The 26,449-nt window shown below is 52.5% G+C and overlaps 3 protein-coding genes across 5 annotated transcripts; all 3 read right to left on the reverse strand.

The window, feature by feature from the left end:
• Positions 1-7,503: 7,503 nt before the first annotated feature.
• Rpp25l (ribonuclease P/MRP subunit p25 like) lies at positions 7,504-8,680 on the reverse strand. The gene is made up of 2 exons (XM_051165747.1): positions 8,617-8,680; positions 7,504-8,050 (listed from the first exon to the last, which is right to left on the reverse strand). Exon 2 carries the CDS (start codon positions 8,020-8,022, stop codon positions 7,531-7,533), a length of 492 nt encoding a protein of 163 aa, XP_051021704.1. The 5' UTR covers positions 8,023-8,050; positions 8,617-8,680; the 3' UTR covers positions 7,504-7,530.
• Positions 8,681-9,895: 1,215 nt separating this feature from the next.
• Dctn3 (dynactin subunit 3) lies at positions 9,896-18,562 on the reverse strand. Its single transcript, XM_051157992.1, has 7 exons — positions 18,421-18,562; positions 16,370-16,454; positions 15,419-15,505; positions 12,575-12,658; positions 11,357-11,415; positions 10,401-10,460; positions 9,896-10,233 (listed from the first exon to the last, which is right to left on the reverse strand). Exons 1-7 carry the CDS (start codon positions 18,514-18,516, stop codon positions 10,144-10,146), a joined length of 561 nt encoding a protein of 186 aa, XP_051013949.1. The 5' UTR covers positions 18,517-18,562; the 3' UTR covers positions 9,896-10,143.
• A 932-nt stretch (positions 18,563-19,494) lies between these two features.
• Positions 19,495-25,963, reverse strand: Arid3c (AT-rich interaction domain 3C). Of its 3 annotated transcripts, XM_051165758.1 has the most exons (7): positions 25,652-25,963; positions 23,801-23,873; positions 21,742-21,925; positions 21,337-21,626; positions 20,614-20,796; positions 20,142-20,231; positions 19,495-19,704 (listed from the first exon to the last, which is right to left on the reverse strand). In XM_051165758.1, exons 1-7 carry the CDS (start codon positions 25,961-25,963, stop codon positions 19,610-19,612), a joined length of 1,227 nt encoding a protein of 408 aa, XP_051021715.1. In that variant the 3' UTR covers positions 19,495-19,609. The 3 variants fall into 3 exon arrangements, with proteins under 3 accessions (XP_051021715.1, XP_051021732.1, XP_051021725.1); XM_051165775.1 differs by lacking the exon at positions 20,614-20,796; XM_051165768.1 differs by lacking the exon at positions 20,142-20,231.
• Between the last annotated feature and the right edge of the window lie 486 nt (positions 25,964-26,449).

A 26,449-nucleotide genomic window follows, 5' to 3' on the forward strand; every position in this document is an offset into this window, starting at 1 on the left:
GACTTGGATGACTGAGGCTATAGCAGGCAGGAACATGGGTAGACTGCAGAGCGGCTGCTGCTTAGCTTCGTGGCTCAGTAAGGAGTCTTTACTAGGGACCAGGATAGGTCTCAACTGGCCCCAGACACCCCCACACCTGGGCCCAAGCCAGACCCCTCACGTCAGCTTTTGGGCAGAGGGCCAGATGGGCAAATTAATTAAGACTCTTCTCTCATTTCCCCATTGTCAACACATCACTGCCTCAAGGTGCCACCAGTTTCAAGGAGAGCTGGGAAGATAAACTCAGAGAGGCAGGAATAGGAGGCACAGCCACACGGCAGGCAGAGGCTGGACAGAGGCCCAGCCAAGGCCTGACCTAGGAGTCTTGTGTCAATACTGTGACAGGGGCCAGATTCAAAACAGGATTTTGTGTGGGGAAAGTGCTTAGGAACCCTTGAACATGTGCGCAGCTGGGACAGGGGTGGTGTGTCCCATCAGAGATAAGTGTCCAACAAGAGGTTCAGAAAGACAGAACCAGAGCCACTGAGAAGAGACAGACCAAAAATGAAATTATCAGATGCATGCGCGCGCGCGCGCACACACACACACACACACACACCAAAAAACAAAACCCAAAGACATGGACAGAGATGTGAGGCAGGTGCAGCCACAGGAAGATACAGGAGGGAAAACCATGGAATGACAGACAGAGGCCGGAAGTCAGAGACAACAGCATAGAGAAATGCAGGCAAAAAACACTTGAGGAGAGAGATCAAAAGGGGTGGAGAGGTGGAAGGAAGCCAGGCCGAGAGACAGACAGAATGAAGCAAAGAAGTAGATCAAACCATCTTAACTGAGGAGAGCAGGTGGCCCAGCAAAGCCTCCTGGCCTCAGCCTCTCCACCCAAGTCTCCCCTGGGTGTGCCCCTCCGTGCTAGTCACTTGTTTCCATAGCAACAGCAAGGGCAGCGCCATATTTGCATACTCATTTACATCCTTCCTATCTGCATAATTCAACAGGTCTGTGCATATTCATGAGATGGAGTGAAGGTGACTCCTCGAGTCCTACTCAAAATCTGACTCTGGTGCCCCCTCCTGGCAGCACATGGTTATGGCTCTGGCAGGAACCTGTGAGACCTGGCAGACAACATGCCTCCCGAATGTGCCTTTTGTTGTTGTTTTGTTTTTTTGAGACAGGGTTTCTCTGTGTGGCATTGGCTGTCCTGGACTGCCTTTGTAGACCAGGCTGGCCTTGAACTCAGTGATCTGCCCGCCTATGTCTCAAGAGTGCTGGGATTAAAGGTGTGCGCCACCACACATGGTTGAAGAAATGCTATATGTAACGCAGGATGAGCTGAAAGGTGACAACAGATCTGCTAGCAGGGAGGAACCCAGAGGTCTCTCGATACAGAAGCTGACCAAGACCCTGGTTCTAGCCAAAATAAGCAAAGGAGCTAGGATGGTGCTCAAAAGAGCAGGCGGCACAGTAGCTCGTACAGTGAGGCAGGAGAGGTCTAGGCATTATAGTACTTTCAGACTCACAGGCATTGAGAGACGCTGCAGGCTGAAAGGACTTTCCAGGGCATACCCGGGTCGTAATGCTGGGTCTACCGATCTCTTCCTGGCTCCCTTGCTGTTGTTTCGGCCCCGTGGGCCCTCCACTCAGCAAGCTGTAGCATCCAGAGTCCTCACTCTAAAACAGCCTGACATGCCTTCCTCAGAGACTTCTGGAACCTCCAAAGATAAAAGTCCAGACTCCCTGGGCAGGTTCGCAGTGTGGCCCTAAGCCGTGCCCGAGACTCGTCCCTAAGAGGCCCTTCCTTGACTTTCACTCACTAGATTCTGGTTATACTTCTTTTTTTTTTTTTTTTAAGATGTATTTATTCATTACATATACAGTGTTCTGCTTGCATGTACACCTGCAGGCCTGAAGAGGGCACCAGATCTTATTATAGATGGTTGTGAGCCACCATGTGGTTGCTGGGAATTGAACTCAGGACCTCTGGAAGAGCAGTCAGTGCTCTTAACCGCTGAGCCATCTCTCCATCCTCTGTTTATACTTCTTGTCTCCTCCTGTGTGTCAGCTCAGGGTTTCCCTCCATGTGTGTCCTTCCCATGTCTCTCCCAGCTTATTGGTCTTCAAGCTTGTACACAGGCATTACACACAGACACACACACACACACACACTCTTAAAGTTTTTTTTTTTTTTTTGCCTGTCTCTAAGTGCTAAACTAGGGGCTCTTTTGTTTTGTTTTGGTTTTTTCAGACAGGGTTTCTCTGTGTAGCCTTGGCTGTCCTGGGCTCAATTGTAGACCAGGATGGCCTCGAACTCACAGCGATCTTGAGTGCTAGGATTAAAGGCGTGCATCCCCACGCCCTGGTTCTACACTAGAGGCTCTTATTTCTGCAGTGATGAACAACCTGAATCCATGGACCTGTTACTGTCACATTCCTGAAGGTCTAATAGCTCACGTGAGACTGGAGGTTCTAAGTGCAGTGACTAAATTTGTCATATAGTGGATTCTCCTTAGCTCTCTTTTGAACAGCTGAGATGTCACTCAGTGTATTAAGGACCAAATTGCAAGACTAGACTGCTTTGCTTCTATCTTGGAGCTTCTAGCAAAGTAGATACTAGAGGATGGACGGGTTATCCCTTTGTGAATGCTGCCACCTTGTGGCTACAGGTAGAAGTTCTCTGAGGCTAACACTAGTGTCTTTTGAACACGCAAGGGGTGGAGTAGGGGCGGGAGTGAGGGGGCAGGCTGTGTGTCAGACTGGTTTGGTAATCACCTATGTAGACAAAATGTCCTCAGATGGCAATCCTCCTGCTTCAGCTTTCCAAATGTTAGGATATGAACGTTCAGGTCTTGTTTTCAAATCGTCTTGAATTTGAAGAGACAAAGATCAGAGGAAGAAAATGTAATAATGCTTGGAAGAGGTTGGGCATCAGTGTGGTCAGAAGCCAGAGTACAAGAACCAAGCCAAAGGTGAGCAGTCAGGGGTGGCGGGAGGGCAAGGGGGTCCTGTGAATAAAGCTGGGTCCTGTCGTCTCCTCTAGGAATGGAGGGAGGACCAAGGGATCAGCGAATGATGGAGTCAGCTCTGGGTGTGTCCACACCCTTGGAGGGTCACACTCATTCCCTCACTGAATGATCGAATCATCGATGCGTTCTACTGTGTGCAACTCGTGTTCAAGAGTCTTTGGTTATTTTAGAAGCCGCACTCTCACCAGGAGGAAATAGACAAAAGTTGTATTTCATTTATACTTTAAGACATCTTGTGTGTTTGGATGTTTTGCTTGCATATGTGTGTGCTACATGCATGCCTGTGCCCAAGGAGGCCAGGAGAGGGTGTTGAATCCTTTAGGGCTGAAATTACAGATGTCTGTGAGCCACCATGTGGTTAGGAATCAAACCTGGGTGCTCTTACCCCCTGAGCCTCCTCTCCAGGTCCCCAAAATACTATTATTTTTTAAAAAGGGGTTTATTTATTTTATGTGTGAGTGCTCTATCTGCACATATACCTGCATGCCAGAAGAGGGATATACGCAAGCCAAACACTGTATACATAATAAATACATCTTTTTTTTTTAAGAAGCAAATTCTATTTAGAAGGTGAAAAATGCATGACAAAGGGGGTTGGGGCTGTGGTAAAAGCTCTTGCTGCCTCACTTGATGGAAGGAAATGACTCTTCCAAGTTGCCCTCTGACCTCCATATGTGAGCTGTGGCACATGCACTCCCAGGCACCCGGCAAGCTAATAAACATAATAAAATAGAAAAACACCTTTTGGACTCTAGAACTGTCTGCTGTTTGTGGCACTTTGTTCTGACGGCCCTATGAGAAACTAACATTGCTACACTTTCCTGTCGCTCTGTGGCACTTTACCTCATGCACCCTAAGGAGCTCACGAGGACTCCAGGCAATCTTGTAATTTTTCCTTCCAACTCAGTGTGGGCACCGCGGCCCTGCTCTCATTCCTCTTCAGTCTTTGTTTGTTCCTACCTGAGCCTCAGTGTGGGTACGGCTGGCGCCCACATTCTGGTAGTCATCAGCCACCACTGGGCTTCTAGCTTTGCTGTACTGGATCACGTCATCTCCCTCAGCTGCAGCAAGGATCTCAGGCTTCCTGACCCCGTTTCCTGAACCCCACGTTTCCTCCTGCTTTGGGAAGAAAGGATTTCTGAACTCTCATAGCTTACCTGCACCACCACACCATCTACACGCTGGCTAGACTTCAACTCTCCCCTCCTGTTATGAAAAGCCATCTTTGTGCATACTTTTCTTAAAAAGCCTTTTTAAAGTCCGTGTTTGTCTATGTGTGTGTGGAGGTCAGTGAACAACATGCAGGAATGCGTCTCCCTTTTCTGTGTGGGTTCAGGTTGGGCTCGGTGGCAAGAGTGTTGATCCTCTGAGCCATCTCACAGACCCCTGCTCCTATTTAAATTTTTTTAAAAAAACTGTTTTGCTACAGGTATGTCTGTGAACCACGTGTGCCAGGCGCCTGCAGAGGTCAGAAGAGGATGTCAGATGCCCTGGGAGTCATGAGCTGTTGAGTGGGTCCTAGGAATTGAACAACCACTTTTTAGTTGTGTTATTTGTGTATATGGGTGTTTTGTCTGCTTGTAGATCTGCACACCAGAAGACATCAGATCTCATGAGACTATAGCTAATGATGGTTGTAAACTGCCATGTACATGCTGGGAATTGAACCTGGGTCCTCTGGAAAACCAGAGCTCATAACTGCTGAGCCATCTCTCCAGCCCCAGAACCAGTGCTTTCAACGGCTGTGTCAATTCCCCTGCTTCTGCTGTTTGAAAGGGACCCCCCCCCACCCCCTGCCAATCTCTTCGCTTCTGTAAGGCACTGTGGGGGCAGAAGCCACACCACAGTGGGTTAAGGAGAAATGAGGAAGAATCACGTACCACGCTCAGGTTCTGAGGTTGAGCAGTAGTTCCCACTTCCAAGGCTTCACCTCTGCTTCCCCCAAGCATTCCTCCTGGCTATGTCAGAGCCCCGCAAGCTCCCCAGGGGCCGAAGGATAGGGAGAGTACCCCAGATCCTGTTCTCACAGGGGATTCTGACCACAGGTGCTTTTTTCCGGGGGTGGGTGGGGTTGAAGACAGGGTTTCTCTATGTAGCCATGGTTGTCCTGGACTCACTTTGTAGACCAAGTTGGCCTGGAACTCACATTGATCCACCTGCCTCTGCCTCCCGAGTGCTGGGACTACCACCACACCAGGTGGCAGCTGCTTCTTCTTCTTGTTCTTCCTCCTCCTCCTTCTTCCAAATCACTTTGTAGACCAGGCTGGCCTTGAACTCATAGCGATCTACCTGCCTCTCACAGGCATTTCCCTTCAGATCCCTCTCCAATCATTCTGGAAAACTCAGATGACTTCTAATTAAGCAGCACAATTGGGACTCGTCACTCCCACTCCCCTCCCCTCCAGCCCCCCCCCCTTTTCTGGAGCACACAAAGACACCCTGCTGAACCACCCTCCAGCATAAGCTATTGTGTTCAGTATAATGTGTGATTTCTCTAATCTGGCCAGAGCAAAATGATCAGGATGGGATGCCAGATCAAAAGTTACCAACAACTTACAAGGTAACGTGGCCCTAAGTTCTGGAAACTCCGTGACACTGAGAACTGCTGACAGCAAAATAGATATTCAGAAAAGGGCCTAGAGACACCCATGGGACAAAGCAGTGGGTGAAGCTGAGGAGCGGAGCCTTGATTCACCAGGAGGACGGAGGTCAGAACAGGCAGAACAGGCTAGGCAGTCTGATCGTCCTCGGCATGGGTGAGGTGCCCCAGGCCCGCTACTGGAGCTTCTTTTTCCTCATTACCTGCCTTTCCCAGAGAGCCCTTCCTGTCACTGAGGGCTGGCCTAGCTTAGAGAGCGAAGGAAGCAGTGTTTAAAGGTCAGGCCACAGCCTGATGGCCTGCGGTCACTCATCTGCAGCTCGTTCTCTCATCATCCCAATCCCTTCCTGCCTGGTCGGAGAGAAGCATTACTCAACACCTTCAACTTGCAGGTCCTGCTACCGCATAGACCCAGGAGAATCCCGACTTTATTTGCTCATATCTGGACATCCAGGTTACTAGACACATTGGAGAAAACCCTGACTCACAGGCAGTGGGGCCGATCCATGCCTGAGACGACTGCTGCTCACAGTCCCACACTACTGCCTGGAGCCACCTGACGACCGAGCCAACCATTCTACTCTCTCTCTTCCAGGTACCTGTGCAAATCTGAATCAAAGGCCAAAGTGAGACAGAAAAAAACAGCAATGGGGGAAAAAAGATAAGAATGCCACCTAGGGGCTGGAGAGATGGCGCAGAGGTTAAGAGCACTGGCTGCTCTTCCAAAGGTCCTGAGTTCAATTCCCAGCAACCACATGGTGGCTCACAGCCATCTATGAGATCTGGTGTCCTCTTCTGGCCTGCAGGCGTACACGCAGGCAGAATACTGTATACATAATAAATAAATCTTTAAAAAAAAAAAAAAAAGAATGCCACCTAAAGAAAGATGTGGGTCTACTTTCAAGATAAGAAAACAGCATGTTTGGGCTGGGCGTGGTGGTGTACGCCTTTAATCTCAGCACTTGAGAGACAGAGGCAGGCAGATCTCTGAGTTCAAGGCCAGCCTGGTCTACAAAGTGAGTACAGGACGGTCAAGGCTACATAGAGAAACCCTGTCAAAAAAAAAAAAAAAAAAAAAAAAAGAAAAGAAAAAGAAAGCAGCATGTTTGTAAACTGAGTTTGTTATAACAACGTGTTAAAGTCACCAGATGCTCAGGTGGGATCTGAGTGTCAGTGTGAATATCTCTTTATAATCATCACAACTCTAACGAGGTGAGCACCTTAAACCCCACTTTACAGAGGACAGCACTAAAACCCAAAGAAGTAACTTTATCCCAAACCACAAAGCAGTAACTTGGGAGTAGGAGAACCAGGATTAAAACCCTGACAGGCCAAGCCTGAGTTCATGATCCCGCTGTAGGAAAACAGATGCTACAGACGGGAGGCAAATGCCTGGACTGGCAGAGTCCCAAGCCAGCTTAAGGCAGGTGGCAAAAAGCCAGCCAGGTTACTGCTGGAACTTTTATTGATACCAGACCCATCCAGCACCAGCCTACCCCTACCCATCCTGCTTCCGCCCACGAGCTCCGGGGGGACGGGGGGCGGGGGGGGGGGGGACGGGACGGCAGTTTTTTGCCCCTCCTTCAGTCCCACTTACACGCAGCAGCAGGCCAGACAAAACGGACACGGCTTTTATTTCCTTTCCCGTCACGGGTGTCAACGTCTGATACAGTGGAGACAGAGGCAGCGCGGGCCGGCCTCAAGCAGTCTTCAGCTCAGGACTGACCCACACCTGCCAGTTCTCCATAGCAGTCCCACCCACATTCCAGCGAGGCCAGGGAACGGAACTTAGGTGGACTCGGAACTTAGGTGGACTCGAGCCTTGCTGGCACGTTGAGCAGTCACAAGCACCTTCTCAGAGAAAGCACAGATAGGCAGGTCTCAGGCACAGTCAGGCCCCACAGGTCTTCAGGAGCGGGTGTCCCGAGCCCTTCTCCTGGGTCTGGGACCACAGCTGCCACTAGGTACGGGGCCCAGGCCAGGGGGTGCTCCTGGAGGTTGGTAACCACATTCACTGGGGTCCAAGGGGTCCCGGCTGAGCAGTACCCACACAGCAGGCACATGGCGTCGAACTGTGAGGGGGTCTAGGCCTGTGTCTGGTGAGGTCGGGACCCAGCTGTCCTCAGTTTGCAGGAAACGGAGCTTGGTGAGTTGGTGTAGGCCCGGAACCCGCCGCTTGACAATCTCTGCGCAGCTGACAGCCTTTCCAGCAGCCCGGCCAGACCCCGAGAACACCACGTGTCTCGTGCTTCCCGCTTCCAAACGCCCCAGCGCCAGCCCTAGCAGGTTTCGGATCTTGCTCCCATCTCGGACTCGCATTTCCAGCGTGTCAGGAGGGAGCTGGGGCATGGGTGAGGAGGCTGGGAGCTCTACAGAGCCAGCCCTCCGGTAGTGCTCCATTCTGCGCGCACCGCCTTGGTGAATCTCACTGCGAGAAAGGGCCAGGTGAGTGCCAGGAAGATGAGCATTTTCCACCAATGCCTCGTCCACTTCCTCGCCACGGAAGGGGATTAAACTCCGAACCCACGCCCGCTTCTCAAGGCTGGGGGCCAAGAATTATCCCTTAGACCCGTTTCTCACCGTCAGAACTAAATCCGTGTCGTCCCCACCCTCACTTACTCCCCTTCTCTGGGATAGGGCCGTGCGCTTCGCCATCTCAAGCTCCTCAGGCCTAGGGCGCACACCCCTTTACCCACAAACTCGCTGAGGACAAGCGGGCTCTCCCCACTAGGCTTCTACGGACTGGGACTCCCCGGGGCACAGCCACGAGCCCTCACAAAGAACTCCCCAAAGAAAGAAAGAAGGAACCGACCCCGGCGGCGGGGCCCTAGGCCGGGCGGAGGGGACCTCAGCTGGAGCCGGGCCACTCGGGGATCCTCGAGCGAGGACTCGCGCGGAGAGCTGCCCCGCGCACTCGTGGGCTGCTGGCCCAAGCAGTAGGCAATCCCCTTTCCCCAGCTCTGCGTCCTCCGCCCCCTGGGATTTGGCTCCTACCACACTCGCCAGTCCACGCTCGACCCTTGTGGAGCAGCCAAGATGGCGCGCGGGCCGGGAGCGCGCGGGGACGCGCGCGCGCGGTTGGGGGGCGGGGCCTGGGCGCTGCTCCGCGGAGCTGGTTCCCGCCAACCAGCCGGCCCGGAGCAGCCGGTGCGGTGACGGCGGACCTCGGCGGGGTTCCTGCGGTGGGCTCAGCCTGGGACGGGGACGCCATCGGAGGAGTCCTGCACCTGAAGGATGAGGACCTGCGGCCTTGAAAGATTGATGGCGCGCGTCACCTGTTGACACGGCGCAGCAAGATGCAAGCCACTGATGGACGCGAGCAGGCGAGACCCTCCGTTACGGACTTCTGAGCTTTGCTCTCACCCTGGGCCACTGGACAGGCCTGGCGGTCTTCAGTAGGGACTGAGCCATAGTTTGTGTGTAACTTGTTGGCCGCAGAGGATTGGCGTACAGGCTGAGTGGATCCAGTGGTGTTGGGGTAACAGATAGCGGTGACCCTGGCAAAGGGCTGTACCCCATCATAGCACTTCGGCCACGGGGCGTGCCCACAGAGCCTAGTCCAGTATCCAGTGTAAAATAAGCTCTCCGATATTTGTCCAATGATATGTTAACCACTGAAACGGCTAGAACTGAGAAGAGATGGTAGAAACTCGTAAGAAGTTTTGGGGAAGAGCGGGCGGCTGTTCGGGTGGGATAGCTACTTTCAGGTCAGCTTGGACACGCTGCATTTTGGGTACCAGCAACACTACAAGTTGGGTACAAGGAGTTGAAGAAGCCCTGGAGCCACCCCTCCACCGCCCCCACCGACCACCAGAGGGCAGCATACACTTGGTGGAGCACGGTGCTTTCTCATCAAGGTCCCCTGCTCCACCTTCCCTCCTCCAGATCCCAAAATTTCCTACACCCAAACCTCTTGGGCTCCTCCTCGGACTGCTGGTGTTGGTTAGATACAAGGCTGTTTGCCTTTGCGCTAAAGTCCCTGCTTGCTCCCCCATGACCATCTGGGGACCTGCTGCTTTCCTGGTCTTCCCCAAACCCTATGCAGAGATCAGGTGACCCTACCTGTGTCCTCCTTACTTAACCCAGGACCTGATATTTAGAGGGTTAGTTGGCAAACATGGGATAAATAAACAATGCCCGGTGTATCAATCAGATGACGTGAGAGCTCTGTATTTCTCAGCAAGCCAGACCAGTACAGCTCCTGGTCCCCACCCGATGGGGTTGACAGCTCTTCTCTTCACACCCCTGCTCCTCACAGCCAAGCCCATCATAGATCAACACGCCAACACACTCCTTTAGTGGTCGCTCAGTTTATTGTCAGTGGACCAAATACACTGATGGGGACTGTAGATCACACCTCTAAGGTAAACCCAGTCTCTGACCTCAGAGCCCCCAGTAGAGCACATATAGGCAGTATTTAAATTCACTAACTACAACGCTGTCTCCGCCTTATGAAGGCAGGTTGGCACGGGCCCTGGAGCCTGCCTGCCGTTCCCTGGAGGCGAGCATGGTGAGCAGTTGTCACTCCTCGGCTGGCTTCACTTGCTTAGCAGCCTCCAGCTGGCACAGTAGGTCATCCCACTGCACAAACTGCTTGGAAAGGAGCATTATCTGGGGACGGGTCAAGGTGGCATGAGGACTCTGAATGGACAAGTGGGGCTTTGCATGTGCCCAAAGGGGTAAAGGTGGGGGAAGAGGATGGGATGAGCGCTCATTTGGGGTAGGAGAGGTGGGCTTTGGGAGAGTACCCACTAAGGATCATGAAGCACAAAAGATACAGTCTTGTTGTACTCCTCCAGGAGAGCCTTGGACTCCTCGGTGATCCCCGCACACTGGTCCTGTTGGCCAAAGTATACCCAGGAGATGAGTAAAGCCCCTGTCCCACTGAGCTTACTATTCCCTCCAAACCTAGAAAAGATGATGCTTAAGCAACCTATAGTAAAAGGAGCCAACCAAGCCAGGTGCCCTAAACAGCAGTGCAAACACTGACGGGAGGGGAGGTTCCTACACATTAACATCCCCTCCTCTTCTTCCCTATGTATTCTAAGGATTTATTTTTATTCTATGTGTATGCATTGTTTGCCTGTGTGCAGGTGCACCATGTATATGCAGTACTGAAAGAAGCCAGAGGAGGGCGTCAGATCCTCTGGGATTGGCGTTACAAAGGTTAGTTGTTAGTGGCCATGTGGGTGTTGGGGACTGAACCCAGCCCCTCAGCAAGAACAGCAAGTAACTTTAAGTGCCCAGCCACCTGTCCAGCCCCTCAGCTCCTACTTCTTTTGTTTTGTTTTGTTTTTTCGAGACAGGGTTTCTCTTGTAGTCCTGGAACTCCCGCTGTAGACCAGGCTGGCCTCGAACTCACAGAGTTCTGCTTGCCTCTGCCTTCCAAGTGCTGGGATTAAAGGCATATGTCACCATGCCTGACCTCAGTCTCTATTTCTATTTCTAAACAGTCTTTGAACTCGAGAAAAGACATTTCACCCACAGTCAAAAACAAATGCCCAGGGAGTATTGGGCACCTCTCAAATTCAACTTTCTAGTATCTCAGAAGAGCTCTATTCTGGAAGGCAAGAGACCTGGATGTGACCTAGTCAAGTCCTTTCCCCTTGGTGGCACGTTTGGAAATAGAGGGCAAACCTCCACATTTCCTCCACTGACAACCCAGTGGGCTAGGACGCTTCCCCAAGTGTCATCCCGTGTCAGCCTTCCCTCCCGGGCCTCTCTCCGTGCATACCTGCTGTTGGATGTGGATCTGGGCCAAGTGCTGCAGGCGGGCAGCGTGCTCAGGAACGGCTGTAAAACACAAGGCACCCCACACCCCGCCTGATGATGCCTGTGCCCTCCCCCGGGACTGCTCAATAGTCTATTAGGTCTTCGGCAGGATGAGAGTATTGAGCAGAGAAGCTAAACAAACGCCAGGCTTCATCGACCGCTGTAGCTGGAGGTGGTGGTGGGGCTCCCTGCCTACCCCAGCCTCACTGCAAGACCCCGGGGCGGGGGGGGGGAGAGGGAGAACAGGTGCCGGGAAGACAAAACCTTTAGGACCTCAGTATTGCTTGCTATGAGCAGGGCCAAGTAAAGAGAGTTTTACTTATCACACGCCCTGCCCCTTTGCTCTCAGCTCAGCGGGGCTGGCTTCCTGGCATAAGGGATAGGGAAGCTTAGGTGGGCTGGAAATGGAGACAGGTCCCTATACTGCCCTGTGGACGGACTCCCACAGCCTAGCACACCATGTTCTGCCGGCAGCAGCTTCAGGCTGTCAGATAGATAGTCTAGCGGGTAGCTGATCAGGGCAGGGAGGGGAGCTGAGAGAAATACCTCTAGAGACAGACAAGATGGATATCTGGATTCAATTAAAGCCACTGCCTGCTTGTCAAAGCCCAGGCCCAGGGGCTCTTTTACCAGTGTGGCAGGAAAGATTCACACACCTGGCCGGCGCTCTGACAATAGAACGTGGGCTCTGCAGCACCCTGAAGCGGAGACACTAGGGGCAGGGAGAAAGCAGAGGGAATCCCTGGCATTGGGACTGCTGGAGGTTAGCTCCTGGACCTAGGCTCTTACTTGGGAATTTTAGCCACAGTCAGGTAGTAGGTACCCACAGGGTGGGAGGATGCAGACAGCAGATGCAGCATTAGTACAGGGAGACCTCAGTCCAGGTTAGTACAGCATTAGTACAGGGAGGCCTCAGTCCACGTTAGTACAGCATTAGTACAGGGAGGCCTCGGTCCAGGTTAGTACAGCATTAGTACAGGGAGGCCTCGGTCCAGGTTAGTACAGCATTAGTACAGGGAGGCCTCGGTCCAGGTTAGTACAGCATTAGTACAGGGAGGCCTCAGTCCAGGTTAGTACAGCATTAGTACAGGGAGGCCTCGGTCCAGGTTAGTACAGCATTAGTACAGGTCCCACCAAGCATGTCCCTCAGCGTGAGAGCGGAGCTGCGACCCCGGGGTACCTTTGATAGAAGCGCTGTCCAGCATGGGCAGCAGGGCGCTCACTTGTTCCAAGAGGGCCACCTGGGAGAGGACGAACGGCTCCTCTGAAGCACAAAGACAAGATGACAGCAGTGAAGCTACCGTGGGCATCACTACGCCTGTGCATGGCAGGTAGCAGGCTGGGCCCCAGAGCTCTGAGCAGCTGCTATGCCACTGGTCCCTTCCCTGGGTGCACATCCCCATCCTGCCCAGCCTTCCCATCTTGAGCCCAAGGAGCAGCTCAGTCTCTACAAATCCTCATCCTCAAGTTCTGACTCCAGATCCTCCTCTTCTAGTCTCCTGTCAGTAACTCAGCAGGTGGTCCTAGCCCTCACAGGGGACAAACTACTTTAGGCTCTGCCACCCAGGCCCAGGGCCCAGGAAAGAGCTGACAGAGAAGTGTGGCAGACCGTCAGACAGGTTCTGCTCACTGGCTCTCCAAGGCACAGGTAATTTACAAAGGGACAGGGGCGCTGAGACAGAGTGGAAGAGGCCAGTGTGGACGAGTAGGGTCCTGGCTCTTCATGAACAAGGCGTCTGGTGCATTGAAATCCAGAGTGGAAGGTGATTGGAGCAAGGCTGTCTGTCGTGTGTGAACAGATGGAGGAAGGGATACTTGGCAGGCAGGAGAATTCACTGAGCTGGCTGGGAGGCTGAAGTGTTAGGACTTTATCCTAGCAAGCAGAAGACACTGGGGCTCCTGAGTAGCCAAGCGCTATGGTGGCAATGCTTGTGAAGATGCGACAACATGCACAAAGGAAGGCGACTCAGGCGACTACCCGACTGTGTGTAAGTGGATGCAAACTTCCGGAGGCCGAGCACAGGGGGTGGGGGTGGGGAGGCCGGACACGTCCTTGAACTTGGAGTCTGAGCCGTGGCCATGGACCCAGGAGCCCTTTGGGAACCTAGCGCCTCTCAGAAGGCACTGCCCCACCTCCCCAGTCCTCAGTGCTATACGGCCCCCTCATGCTCCCAGGTAGGTTTCAGGACAGCTACCTGACGTGTGTTCATGAGGACAAAGACTTTGGTTCACTGCTGTAATCTTGATCCCGGAATAAAGAAAGCCTGGTTCACAGTATATGATCAACAAATGTTTTGTTTTTCTTTTTGTTTTTCCTTTCCTTGTTCTTTTTTTGAGACAGGATCATGTTCTGTTGGCCCAAGCTAGCTTCTTGTCTCAGTCTCCCAAGAACTTAGGACTCTAGACACATGGCCACTGTGCCCAGCTTCACATCTTCTGGATGAGTGAATAGGTGCAGGTGCTCAGAAAACTACCTGCAGAATAACTGACTAGAATCTCTGCCCAAAATGCTGAAGCCCCAGAGATGTCTCCTAGAAAAGAAAGATGCTGAGCTTTCAGTGATAGTCCCTATCCTCCATAATTTGCCAAAATGACAAACAGAATGGGAAAGAGGAAAGGAAGCTGCCTCAGGCTCTCTAGATCTTTTAGGAAATCAGCAGTCGGGCTGAAGAGACGGCTCAGCGGCTAAGAGCATCCTGTTCTTCCAGAGACCAGAGTTCCATGTCTGGCACCCAGCTTGGGTAGCTCACCACTGCTTTAACTCCAGCTCCAGGGAGATATGGTGACTCTGAGCTCTGCGGGCACCTGAATCTATAAGGGGGATGTTGTAGACATCAAGGGAAAAGGTACTATCTAAAAAGGTAATACCTTGTGTCACTGTGGCAAAACAGGGAAACCACAGTGTCAGTCGGCATTGCTGGCATTGTTGTAGACAGTTAAGGAGTTAAGGGCAAAGTTCTTACCAAGAGAAATACTGTGTGACCTGCATATGAGGCATTCTTTTTTTTTTTTTTTTTTTTTTAAGACAGGGTTTCTCTGTGTAGCCTTGGCTGTCCTAGACTCACTTTGTAGACCAGGCTGACCTCAAACTCACAGCGATCCGCCTGCCTCTGCCTCCTGAGTGCTGGGATTAGAGGCGTGCGCCACCATGCCCGGCCCATTTGAGGCATTCTAAGAGCTGAGACAGCTTCCTGAAATGAGTGGAGGAAACTGATCAAAAAAGGGAAGTCAGGGCCGGAGAGATGGCTCAGAGGTTAAGAGCACTGACTGTTCCTCCAAAGGTCCTGAGTTCAATCCCCAGCAACCACATGGTGGCTGACAGCAATCTATAATGTGATCTAGTACCCTCTTCTGGCCTGCAGGTGTACATGCAGGCAGAGCACTGTATACATAATAATAAATAAATAAATCTTTTTTAAAAAGTGGGGGGGGAGTCAGAGAAAGGTACCAGTGTTTAACCAAAGCATCAGGCTGCCCCACCCAGAGAAGCTCACTTCCTGAGAATGCGAGGGAAGAAGTGAGCTGCTAACCACCCGCCACCTATGAATGCATTATGACTCAGTGCACACAAAGAAAAGAATCAGACTGAAAAAACAGAAGACAGAACCCATGCCACTATCCTCCCTTCTCCTGAAAAAAGACAGTCGCTGTGCCTGCTCTTCTGGGAAGATCCTCTACGCTGTGAGCATTGTGGAAGATTCTAAAGGAAAATCATAGGATGGGCCTTTGACAGAGTATTAAAGTAGTGTCCATATGCCTGGCACTGTGCTCTGCAGCTGGCGCAGAGGTATGTACTACACCCAGTGCGGACCACCAAACTCACAGGGTCACCTCGGGCCTCAGGCCAGAGGCCAAGAAGGTAGGTGACAGGTTGTATGTGTAACAGGTAAGAGAGGGAGGCCATTATTGTGCCCACCCCCTCCACAACTGACATCCTCAGAGCTCCTGCGCACCTAAGTCAAGCACCACCTGCTAAGATAAACTGCAACAAGAGCTCGTGTGCTTAGCCTAAGTCTGGCATTACCTGCTAAGATGAACTGCAGCTTTGAGGCCTCCGGGATGGCGATGCGATCGATATACTCAGGATCCAGGTATTTGATCAGGTCTTCAACTAGCAAAGGAGCAGGACAGGAAAAAACAAACAAACAATCCAGGTAGAAATGGAACCTTACTTTATACAGGAGGTTTGGAGGCTTGGCAAAATGGCTGAACAGGTAAAGGTGATCGCTGCCAAGTCCAAGGGCCTGAGTTTGATCCCTGGAACCTCCATGAAGAAAGGAGAACGGATACCCACAGGCTGTCCTCTAAACACACACACACACACACACACACACACACACACATGGAATACATGTTTAAAATGAAATGATGTTTCAGGAACGCCAACCAATCTCTAAGGAGATCCTGGAATTAAGAGCTGACCACACCATGCAGGGTGGGCAGCAGCTGCTGGTCCTGTACTCTGCCCCCCAGAGGGTAGCACGCTATCATCATCTGCTGGTTGATCTCAAGCTGTGCAGCCTGAAACACAAGTGCCGCCACCACTTGACCCCCAGCGACCTGTCCTCACCAAGGCAGAAGGCGCCTTTCTATTCAGTACCCCAAGACAAGCTAGGCTTTTGTCTAATTTCTACTGACTGAGAAAGTTGCCAGCTACAATAACGTAAAATGTTTGGCTAAACCAGCACTGGGGCTTCTTGCCTTCTCAACCTTGCCTGGAGGCACACCACACCCTGTCCCCCATCCCCCACCAGGGGAAGCTTTGAGGGAGAACTTTCAGCCCATGGCTCTGGACAATGGGCACAGGCTTGGGATTTATCCATAAGAAAGCATGCCCCAATTTACCGCATGAGCATAACATGGCTTCTATCCTCAAGGGGCTGTTATAGTGGCAAACTGGCTGAAGGGCAGGACAGGCTTCAGGGAGCGCAGGCATGGGAGGCAGTGCTGTCAGGCACCTGATCGGCATACTTACTCTTTTTGTAGAGAATCTTCACTCTCTCCCTCTTACTGGCAATGTTCCCTAAAGCCACTTGCACCTTTACCAGGCCATCAGCCACCTGCAAGGACGTGGAGGTTAATTCCGAGGTGTACCACTGGCCACGTGACTTAAGATGCTTTTAATCCTAGCACTCCGGAAGCAGATACAGCAGATTTTTGTGATTTTTGAGGCCCTTCCTGGTTTATATGAAAAGTTCCAGGATGGCCAAGACTACTTAATAAAGACCATCACCAAAAGAAGAAGAAAAAAGAAAAAAGGCCTGGAAGCATCCTCTTTTCTCTACGGACTTTCAAGCTGTTGAATTCCAATAGTCTAGGTTGGTCTCCCTCCTTTTATATTATAGAAGAGACAGCTTCACCTTCAGGAGCTCTTTAATGTGAAAGGAGAGGGGATGCAGATCATGCTCTCCTTAGTGGGATGAGGGTGGGAGTGTTCCTCAACTTGGGGAAGTAATGTGCTAGTTTAAGGTTTAATCAAACACCCTTACATACTATTTATTTCCTGGTTCCTAAGCCCTGGGTTTGGGCAGGAAATACGCAAATATCCTCACCCAGACCATCCTTAGCTCAAGGTGGGAGAATAGACTGGCTGGCCTACCTCAAGCTAGCCCCATACCCTCTACATCAAGTCTAGTACAGGAGACGAAAGACTCTAGAAATCCCAAAGACTGGCTGGGCAGTGGTAGCGCACGCCTTTAATCCCAGCACTTGGGAGGCAGAGGCAGGCGATTGCTGTGAGTTCGAGGCCAACCTGGTCTACAAAGTGAGTCCAGGACAGTCAAGGCTACACAGCGAGACCCTGTCTCGAAAGACAAAGGAAAAAAAAAAAAAAAAAGAGAGAGAGAGAGAGAGATCCCAAAGACAAAGACATGCAATCCCCATCTCAGAGAAGACAGAAGAAAATCAGTTTAGGGCAGAGGCAGAGGTTAAGGGTTTGGGCTTGAGAGGTCTGTGGACAGGACCAGCAGATAAGCATCAATCAGGCTCTCAGAATAGAAAATCTGGGACGGAGAAGCACTCTGGGACGGAGACATAACCACATGAAATGAGTACTGAAACTACAGGCGTGGATGAGCCTGCCTGGGGCTGAAGAGCAAATATTCCAACAGTCAGGGGTCAGCTAGAGGGTGAGGCTAAGGAAATGGGGGCGTTCACTCAAGGCTTTTGTTCTTGTCAAAGCTGAAGAATACTGCTATCCAAGGGATTAATGCCTCGGGAGAGGCACCCAACTAAGACTGACGTAGCAGTCAGTGATACAAGGAAAATCAGGAGGGTCAGAGATGCCAAAGGGGAGAGTGTCTTGATAAAAGTTGCTTCTCAAATCGGAACACAATCTGCTGGTGACAATTTTACAAAAAGTACACAGGCATCATTACCTCTGATGTGCTTAGGTCCAGCTTCCCCACACTACCGGAAGTTCTCCAGTAAATGGCTTCCACATCGTAAAAAGGGATTTGAGTGCACCTACGCTTCCTGTCAAAATTCAGACATTGTGTTCACCCACATCTGAATACCTAGGACTCAGTTTTCTAACATTCCTTATCCTGGGCCTGCTTAGGCCTCACCTCTCACCCCTTGGAGCCTTCTTTATCCACCTGTGCTCTGACTCCTCTAGGGCTCCCGTCCCGCGCAATTAATTTAGCAATTAACTTCGCAGGGCTCCAGATCGACACCCCACTGCGGACTTCAGCTCGTACTGAAACTCCCATTAATACGTTTTTTAATCGGATTCAAACTGCCTGGTCTCCTTAGCATGCCTGTGATCGCAAGGGTGGAGTTTTAGTAAAAAAGTTGTCGCCGCACCCATCTCAGGCAGGCTTAAGCATCCGCCCTCCCGTCCCGACGCCCTCGGGAGCGAACGCCGCGGGTCCGATTCGTTCCAGGAAGCCCTGGAACTGTTCTATTTCACAGGCTGGGCTGATGATGACCCTACAGAAGCGGTAGCATCCGTCCCGAGGGAGGGCAGGGCCAGCGGATCGCGTCTGTCCTGCCCCAGAAACGGATCAATGGACCGGACCCGCTCACCTTCCTGGAGCCTCGGGTCCCTCCCGGTCCGTACACCCAGCGCTCCAGCTCCTCCACTCGGGACTGTAGCCGTTGCACATCGGTCAGAGCCGCCATCGCTTCTGCAGCGACCCGAAACAGCCAGGGGTTGGGACTTCCGCCCAAATAAAAACACTGGCCAATCCGAGAGCGCCGTTGCGCCCCGTAGGAAGTGACGCCACCACCAGTGAGCCCGGGTGAGCAGACAGATGTCAAAGCAACCTGGTTACCTAGGTAACGTTCCAGGTCTTGGCCCCATCCTGGTTTCCAGGACCTGGTTGTCAAGACTTTTGGTGTTCTAATTCGGAGATACGTAGTCCTTCCCCCCCCCCCCCCCCATTCCCTGAGAGTGCACGAACAAATACGCCACTATTGCAATATGGACTCATACCTATAGGTCAGTAGGCAGCTTCCTGAGGGGGGCACCGTAAAGTTTTGGATTCTTTTAGGGTTCAAATGAATTGCACCCAAACCTCTTAACGTCAGGACTTACATCCAAACAGTATGGTTTGAGACCGTGCTCTGTGTGGTGGTACTAAGAGAGAAAAAGGACCGGAGGCTGATTGCAAGTTTGAGGACAGGCTGCCCTACACAGTGAGTTGAAGACCACTCAGGAAACAACATAGTGAAAGCTTGCTTCCCACCCACCCCCAGAAAGGTGCTCGCCTACTCTCACAGAGCACTGAGATTTGCTCTTCAGTCTTCCACTTGGACAGCTCAATGCAATCTGTGTACACCTCACCTCCCAGACCCAAGCAGAAGAGGAGGCACGGGAGATGGAGGAAGTACAGCTTTATTTTTCAGATGCAACCCAAGGGACATCCTCACATTCAAATCCGATCCTTCACCTGCATCCTGAAAAGGGGCAGAATGGACCCAGAGAGGTAGGGTACCAAAGATGACACTGACATGGCGGCGGGGGGCAGGGGAGTCACATGAAAGGATGATAGGGGTTATTGGGGGAGGAGCTCTTTGGCAGATGCTGCTGGAATAGGGAGGCAGTGCCCTCCTTTTACAATGAGGTAGATGGAGCATAATAGCAAATCCCTTTGGTGTGGAGGTGGTGACATGCTGGTGTCTCCCAGGACCAGATCCCAGAGTGGACATCATATCCTGAAAGAGTCAGGGCAGAAGGGTACCTTCTCTCCCCTCAGCTCAAAAGTAGCTGCTTTCAGGGCAAGGTGCTGGAAGGGGGCCCTGTAGAGGGTGGAGGATTGGTTGGACCCAAGGAAGCTGGCACAGGCTGACGTCGAGCAAAGAGGATACCTGATAAAGGGACGAAGAGATAGGAAAAAGTGCAAACCAGAGAATGTGAGACCCCCTCCAAAAAAAGTGAACAAAAGTGGATTCTTGGAGAACCCACACACACCCCTTGCCACACACTGCCGGTGGCAAGACCCTCTGGCCAGCGAGCAGCTCCTGTGGCAACGCTGATACCCTTAAGTGGGTGAACAATAAATACTAACAACTCACGGACCCACAGCAAAGCAGACATCCCGTGGCAACTGTGCCGCACAGACCATGCGGGGACCCCATGCCATGTAGACATTCTCATTAACCCATTTTAGTGTAACAATACTCTAACCCTCATGCAAGTTCAGATACCCATGAGCCTCATGCTAGTAGAGAAAAATCTAAAAAATCCCCCATGCCAGTCTACATCCCGACTTCACGCCAGTGTAGACAGCCTGTGGTATCCATACCAGTGTAGACCACCCCATTGATCTCCAGCGCCATGTTGATACTGCTGATGCCACTGCCTGCCAGATTGAGGGGCCCGTCCAAGCGCTCTTCTGTCCAGAAGAAGGCAGGGAAGTCACATTTTGGGGAATCAGGTTTCACACTTAGACTCCTCCCTTATTCCTACAGATAGCCCCCATTTTACTTAAACCCCATATTATAATTATGTGGGGGCACTGGAGAGATGGCTCAGCGGGCAAGAGCGCCCCCTGCTCTTCCAAAGATCCTGAGTTCAATTCCCAGCAACCACATGGTGGCTCATAACCATCTGTAATGTGATCTGGTGCCCTCTTCTGGCCTGCAGGTATATATGTAGGCAGAACACTATACATAATGATAAATAAATCTAAAAAAAAAAATTATTATGTGGCCATCTATAGAGGGATCTGTCTGTACCACAAGTCCGAAGCCCTTCACTAACAAGCCCTTCCTCACCCCTTAGGGGAGCCTTGCCACGGGGAAGGAAACTGGGGGGTGCCCCCAGCCGAGGTGGGTCCATGGGGCCCATCAGCACAGCCCTCTTCTCTGGAGGCTCTTCTGGTGCCAGCTTTTCTCGGGCAGCCTCCAAGGCCAAGCCCACAGGTAGTGCCAAACGTGGAGGTGGAAGTCCACTCTCTTCTGGAAAAAGAAAGAAAGAAAGAAAGAAAGAAAGAAAGAAAGAAAGAAGCAGGCCACTAGGCTTCTCTGGTCCTACCAGCCCGCGTTTGCATTTGACTCTCCCCTAGGCCTGGGACCAAAATAGGTTGATAAACCATGTTCAGTCTCTCCTCTCACCCAGAGACTCTGGCATAAAGCCTCCGGAGATGTGGATTAAAAAGGACCAGCATATAGGTCTAGAGTGGTTTAGGTGAGAGAATTACCATGCTCTTTGTTGTTAAATAAGTCACAGAAGTAGCAAACTACATTCAAAAGGGACTTCTACGCAGGCAGCAGTTGAATAAAGGTGCTATGGATGAAGGACCTTCTCCTGAACCTCAGACCCTACAGCTCTCGTGGCTTTCTTCACCTTAAAGCTCAGGGTCGCTTACTTAGAGATTTCAGACCCCCTGAGCCCCATCAGATCTTGCTGCTCTCATATCGCAATGCCTCCCATACCCGAGTCCCTGCGCAAAGATCTCAGAGACGCCATCCCCAAGCTCCGCCCTCTCCCCCTCGCACCTTTCTTTACAGGGTTCGGACTCAGCTGAGCGCAAGCGTGAGCTGGCAAGCCGGAAGCAGGACCCTGGGCAGAACCGGGACAGCTCGGAGTCGCGGCTGGGGCGGGGCCATGGCTCGAGACGGGGCCAGGAGCGCCCCGAGGTGTCGTCCCTGCTAAGCTGAAGAGCGGGACCGTGGTGTAAGCCTGGCGACGGCCCTCACGCCGATTGCTGTCTATGGCAGCCTGGAGCTCCCCTGGGGAACTGAGTGCCCGCGTCTCACACTCGTATGGGTACAGATACTTCATGTACCTAGGGGCAGACGGATGGCCAATGGAAGTGCGGATCTTCCCAACGCTGCCCCGCCCTTCACTGCGGTGCCCCTCCGGCTCTGCCCCCTGTGTCCCCCGCCCTCTGCTGTCCTCACTGGGTGCGTAACGTGAAGGCCGCAGAGGTGATGGTGGTGGGCAAACTGAGGCCGCGTGTGACTTCTCGCCACACTTTTCGGTTGATGACTTCCACCAGGCCGCCCTTGGCTGTCACCAAGCGAAACAATGCGTACAGGTCCAGCACCTGTTTGGCCATGATGGGCACCCGGTTCACTGGCGTCCCTGGTGAGAAGTGGGTAGGACACTTAGTCAGGACACTAACATTAGGCCTCGTCTGAGGTCAGCTCAGGGGAACTGAAGGGTATCTCCACCGGGCTTGAGTAAGGACAGGACCCACGAAAGGATTGGAGAGGAGGGGGCAGGATTACAGGCAGAGTCCCCCTCGCACCACCCCCCTCCCCGTCCCCTCCCCGGTACCGTCCTATAGCAGGAAGGACCGGAGACTAAGACAAGAAATCAGCTTAGTTTTCCTGTAAAGATCCGGAAGGTAAATATTTAGACTCTGTAGGCCAAAAAGTTACCTGTTACAAATACCCAACTCTGCAATCATATGCGAGAAACAGCCTTAGACAACATCTAAGAGGCTGGACGTGGCTGTGCCCCCACGAAACTTTATTCACAGACCCTGAGGTTAGAATCTCACAGGCTGCCCGGCGTGGTAGCGCAGGCCTTTAACGCCAGCACTTGGGAAGCAGAGGCAGGCGGATCGCTGTGAGTTCGAGGCCAGCCTGGTCTACAAAGTGAGTCCAGGACAGCCAAGGTCTCTAGGCGTGTTTCAACTCCATTTTCCAAATATGTTAAAACGAAAAGCTGTTCTAATCTACCAGATAGCCAGATTCGCCCAAAAGCTTTAGTTTGCTGACTGTAGGAAGGACTTCCCTGCATGCTGAAGAGCCATACTCCCCAAAGCGCCCACCTGCAAAGGCTGCAGGAAGCCAGGGCACAGCAGGCGCAAAAGGATCAGCTCCTGCCTAGGCCAGCCAATTCTTTAAGTCTAGCCACCCCCGCCAGCCAGTCCTGACAAAGGGACATGTCTGAGCTGAGCGATGGGCCCCAGTTAATTCCTTACCGATCCCGGGCCCTTCCACCGGCGCCTTTGGACCCGAACAATTAGCTGCGGCCTGATTAATGGGGGGAAATTATCGGCCCCGAGAGACCTCCTCCCCCTGCAGCTGAGCAGAGGGAGGCAGAGCTCGGGGTGTGGGCAGTGCTGTCAGCCCATGCCACCCCATTTCCAGGAAAGAGAGAAAAGGTCTTCAGGAAGGTGCATGGCAGGGACACTGGACTACCATGACCTAGTCTCCTTGGGGAGCAAAAAAGCCTGGGGTCCTCACCCAGGGCTCTTAGGAAGGAAGGGACCAGAAAAGGTTGCTGAGGATTGGGCTGGGGACTGGGGAGACTGGGCCAGACGCTGTACTGGGGGGGGGGGGCAGTGCAGCCAGTTAATTAGCAGCTTATCAGGCTACGCTCTGAGTGAGTTAATTAGCTTTGTAGAGAGAGATAATGAGTCAGTGTTCAGTCCCATGAATCTGGGGAGAAGCGGAAGTGATGGACTGCTGCCCATCCTCACCCGGCCTGGACCCCTTTCTGTATGCTTTCAACACTGAGATTTTTCTGGAGAGGAATTCTTTCCCCATTACCCATCCCCATGGCCCCAGCCCATCCTTCAGGAAGGCCTCCCTTCAGTCTAATCCTATTCCTTCCTGCTGCAGGACGGGTAGGGAGTGCCCTGAGCTAAAGCAAAAAGGAAAAGGAGGAAGGGCCGGGCTAGAGGAAGGGCACACTGTGCACGGATGGTCCTAAGTCCTGGGACCCTCCTATCTCAAGCCAGTCCTGACCAGTTCCCACTTCCACCCTCCCAATTGATCTTACACTCATTAACCTGCCTTGGGTTGGCCACTAATTAATCCCTGGTGGAGAAGGGGGGGCGCAGGGTCAGAGGTTAAAGATGTTATTGAGGGACCAAAGGACAAGGTGCCACCACCCTCAGATCTCAGCAGGGAGGACCTGAGGGGGACTACGCCCTGAGACCCTCCTTCCTCGGACCTAGCCGATGGGAGAATTTTCTGGGCACTTCCCCCGCGTCCCTGTACTCACCCCTCTTCTGCATGAAGCTAAACAGGTCGTCCAGAAATTCCTTTCTCTTGGGGTCCGCGTCGAGTTCATACAGCTGGGGAAGGACCAAGGTCATTCTCCAGCTCCACTGACCCCGCCCCCCAACCCCTGGAGCCCCAGTTCGAGCGGTACCCTGGACAAGAGTGTTTCATGAAAGGGTGAATGAAGTCTGGTGGGAATTCTCTAGCTCCAGACCCACCCGCAGGAGCAGGCAGGGTGCCTTCAATACATTCAAGAGACCTATCCCAGCTAGTAGTATCCTAGGCAGCTCAAGCCTTGCATCTGGCAAATATAGGGAGAGGGGAAGCAGGAAGTACTGTCTTAAGGATGGTCTTGAGCATCCTGGGGACCAAGCTTCAGAGTCCCAGGAGGGAAGTTAAGGTGAGGCTGTGCTGCACACTGAGAAAGAAGACTGATGGGTGTCTGAGGCACTTAGTCGCTCGCCTTAATCTGAATAAGGACTTCATGAAGTTCACACTCTTGCCGTCCAGAACGTGGACTAGGGTGAGTTCAGGCAGGAAGGATGCTGGGAAACTCCTTCCAGGGGCTATCTTGTCTGATCCCCTTCCAGAGGTGGTTTACAGTGCCCACTACAGAAGACACTACGCAAGCACTGGCCACACGGGAAACGCAGGACTTGACACGTCAGAATATGATGGGAGTCATCCCCACCTCCAACATAACTCCCCAAGTCTAAAACGAACAGTTTCAGAGTAATGGAGTCATCGACCCAGAGCAACAGTTTCTCAGCCTCAGCTTGCTGTGAGTCACATAAGTAACACTCCATCCCTCAATAATAACAACCTTGTAAAATCCTTCCATCAGTACCAAACCCCAGAGACCCAGCTTTGGAGACACCCATGCACACACACGTGCACATGCACGCACACACACATGCCCCAGAGCTCTAAGTCTCACCTGGGTACCTACAATGGTATCTACACTTTCTCAACCATAAGCCCAGAACAGTGCCCTGTAGAAACAGTCACTAGAGACTCTCCAGGCTGACAAGGCCCTGAGTGACACTCCTGGTCTTACATACACTAATGCTATAGAACACTAGCTACAGATTAGCACTCCTAGAAAAATACCCCAGACCAACACCCTCTGAGTGACATCACTAGAATGGCACAGCTGGAAATCACAGGCCTGAGTAACACCATGGTGACACCAATGGTGACAGCCTGGCTTTACTGTTCCTAGTATGGAAGGGTTCGGATTATGGTCATGCACATAAAGACTTGTGGGGGAGGGGGCCAGGGTGGTGGTGGGGGGCGGGCCTCAATCACAGTGCAGCTGAAGTGGCCAGCATAAGCTGGGAGCTGACACCCATGGAACTGAGGCCAGAGGAAGAAACCGAATGGTAGAGCAGTGTAGCGGGAAAGAGGGTGGGTATACCAGTCTGCGAAAGGAGCAACAAGCTCTATTCTCCTTCCAAAGACAGCAGACAGCCTGGGGCAGTCCCTTTGGTACTTGCGACTTGATAGGTCAGAGGGTAGGTGAGATAGTGTTGCCCTGGATTCCTCAGACTCCAGGCTCCCATCCCTCAAAGACCCTTAAACCCAATTCTTCCCCATCTTTCAAAGTCACCAATGCCCCCCCAATTGTTAGCTCCCACATTTCTGTGATCTCCTGTGCCTCTTAATGAATTCCTGTGTACGTTCTACCTATATGGGTGTCTCTCCTGATGCATCACTATCTATCTTCCGGTTTTCCTATCCTTCTAGGTCTCTGTTTTTACATCCTGCAGAGGGTGGTAGGGGTGTGTGGACTACTGTTGCCAGAGGGGAGCAAGGAGGGACAGCCTGGCCGTGGCAGGGAGGGGGCTCTTACCTGCTTGAACTGTTCCTCATAGGTCCACTCATGCGGTTGGATTCCAGGGGGTTGGCTGGAAGGTGAGTTGGGACATCGGGCTCCTGGATGGACCTCCTCAGCTGCCTCCTCTTCTGCTAAGGGCGCGTCTCCCTCCTCATCTTCTTCGGCAGTCTCCTCTTCTTCAGCCCCAACCATCCCCATAGCCCCCTCAGGAGCCTGTAGGGTCCGGGTGCCAAGCAGAGAAGGCTGTGGAAGCGGTAGGCGGGGAGGGGCCAAGGGCCCCACTCCTTGGGCCAGCCGTGCTGCCTGCTGCCTCTGCAGGGTCTCCATTACAGCTTCCAGGCGCAGTCCGCCTGCTGGGGGCGCTCCTGGTACCAGGCGGGGCCCTGAGGAAAGGGCCGTCTGTGGGGGAGGGAATTATGGGTGCTGGGCCTTGCTGCACTCACACCCTACAACGCAAGGGGAGATGTTCATGGATTCAGGGGGCATGCATGGGGTTATAAGAAAATGACAGACCAAGAAAACAGAGAAGGAGGGATAGAGAGAGCAAAAGAACCAGAGACCAGACATGGGCGGGGGGGGGGGGGGGAGGGTGTCAGAAACGGCCAGAGACTGAGGATAGGGGAAGGCCAAAGCAAATTGGAGGAAAGAGTAACAGAAACCAAGGAAGAGTGGTGCAGGGAGATGTGACATACACTCGTGTACACACAGAGACAATGACAGGGAGATATGGAGACAGATTGGAGGAGAGACAGGTGGGGAGACAGAGATGAAGGAGGTCCAAGATGAAGAGGGAGGGAGGGAAAGGAGAGAGAG

Source organism: Acomys russatus, chromosome 2, assembly GCF_903995435.1.
Source record: "Acomys russatus chromosome 2, mAcoRus1.1, whole genome shotgun sequence".
Taxonomy (NCBI): Eukaryota; Metazoa; Chordata; class Mammalia; order Rodentia; family Muridae; genus Acomys; species Acomys russatus.

Excerpts from the sequence above, each read along its gene's own strand:
- Rpp25l (XM_051165747.1), bottom strand. The coding sequence starts at position 8,022 with ATGGAGCACTACCGGAGGGCTGGCTCTGTAGAGCTCCCAGCCTCCTCA.
- Dctn3 (XM_051157992.1), bottom strand. The coding sequence starts at position 18,516 with ATGGCGGCTCTGACCGATGTGCAACGGCTACAGTCCCGAGTGGAGGAG. Across the intron at positions 10,461-11,356 it reads AGATCCACATCCAACAGCAG|GACCAGTGTGCGGGGATCAC; the intron begins GTATGCACGGAG and ends TTTGGCCAACAG. Across the intron at positions 10,234-10,400 it reads TGGAGGAGTACAACAAGACT|ATAATGCTCCTTTCCAAGCA; the intron begins GTATCTTTTGTG and ends ACCCGTCCCCAG.
- Arid3c (XM_051165758.1), bottom strand. The coding sequence starts at position 25,963 with ATGGAGACCCTGCAGAGGCAGCAGGCAGCACGGCTGGCCCAAGGAGTG. Across the intron at positions 21,627-21,741 it reads GCCTTCACGTTACGCACCCA|GTACATGAAGTATCTGTACC; the intron begins GTGAGGACAGCA and ends GTCTGCCCCTAG. Across the intron at positions 20,797-21,336 it reads TCCGAACCCTGTAAAGAAAG|AAGAGAGTGGACTTCCACCT; the intron begins GTGCGAGGGGGA and ends TTCTTTTTCCAG.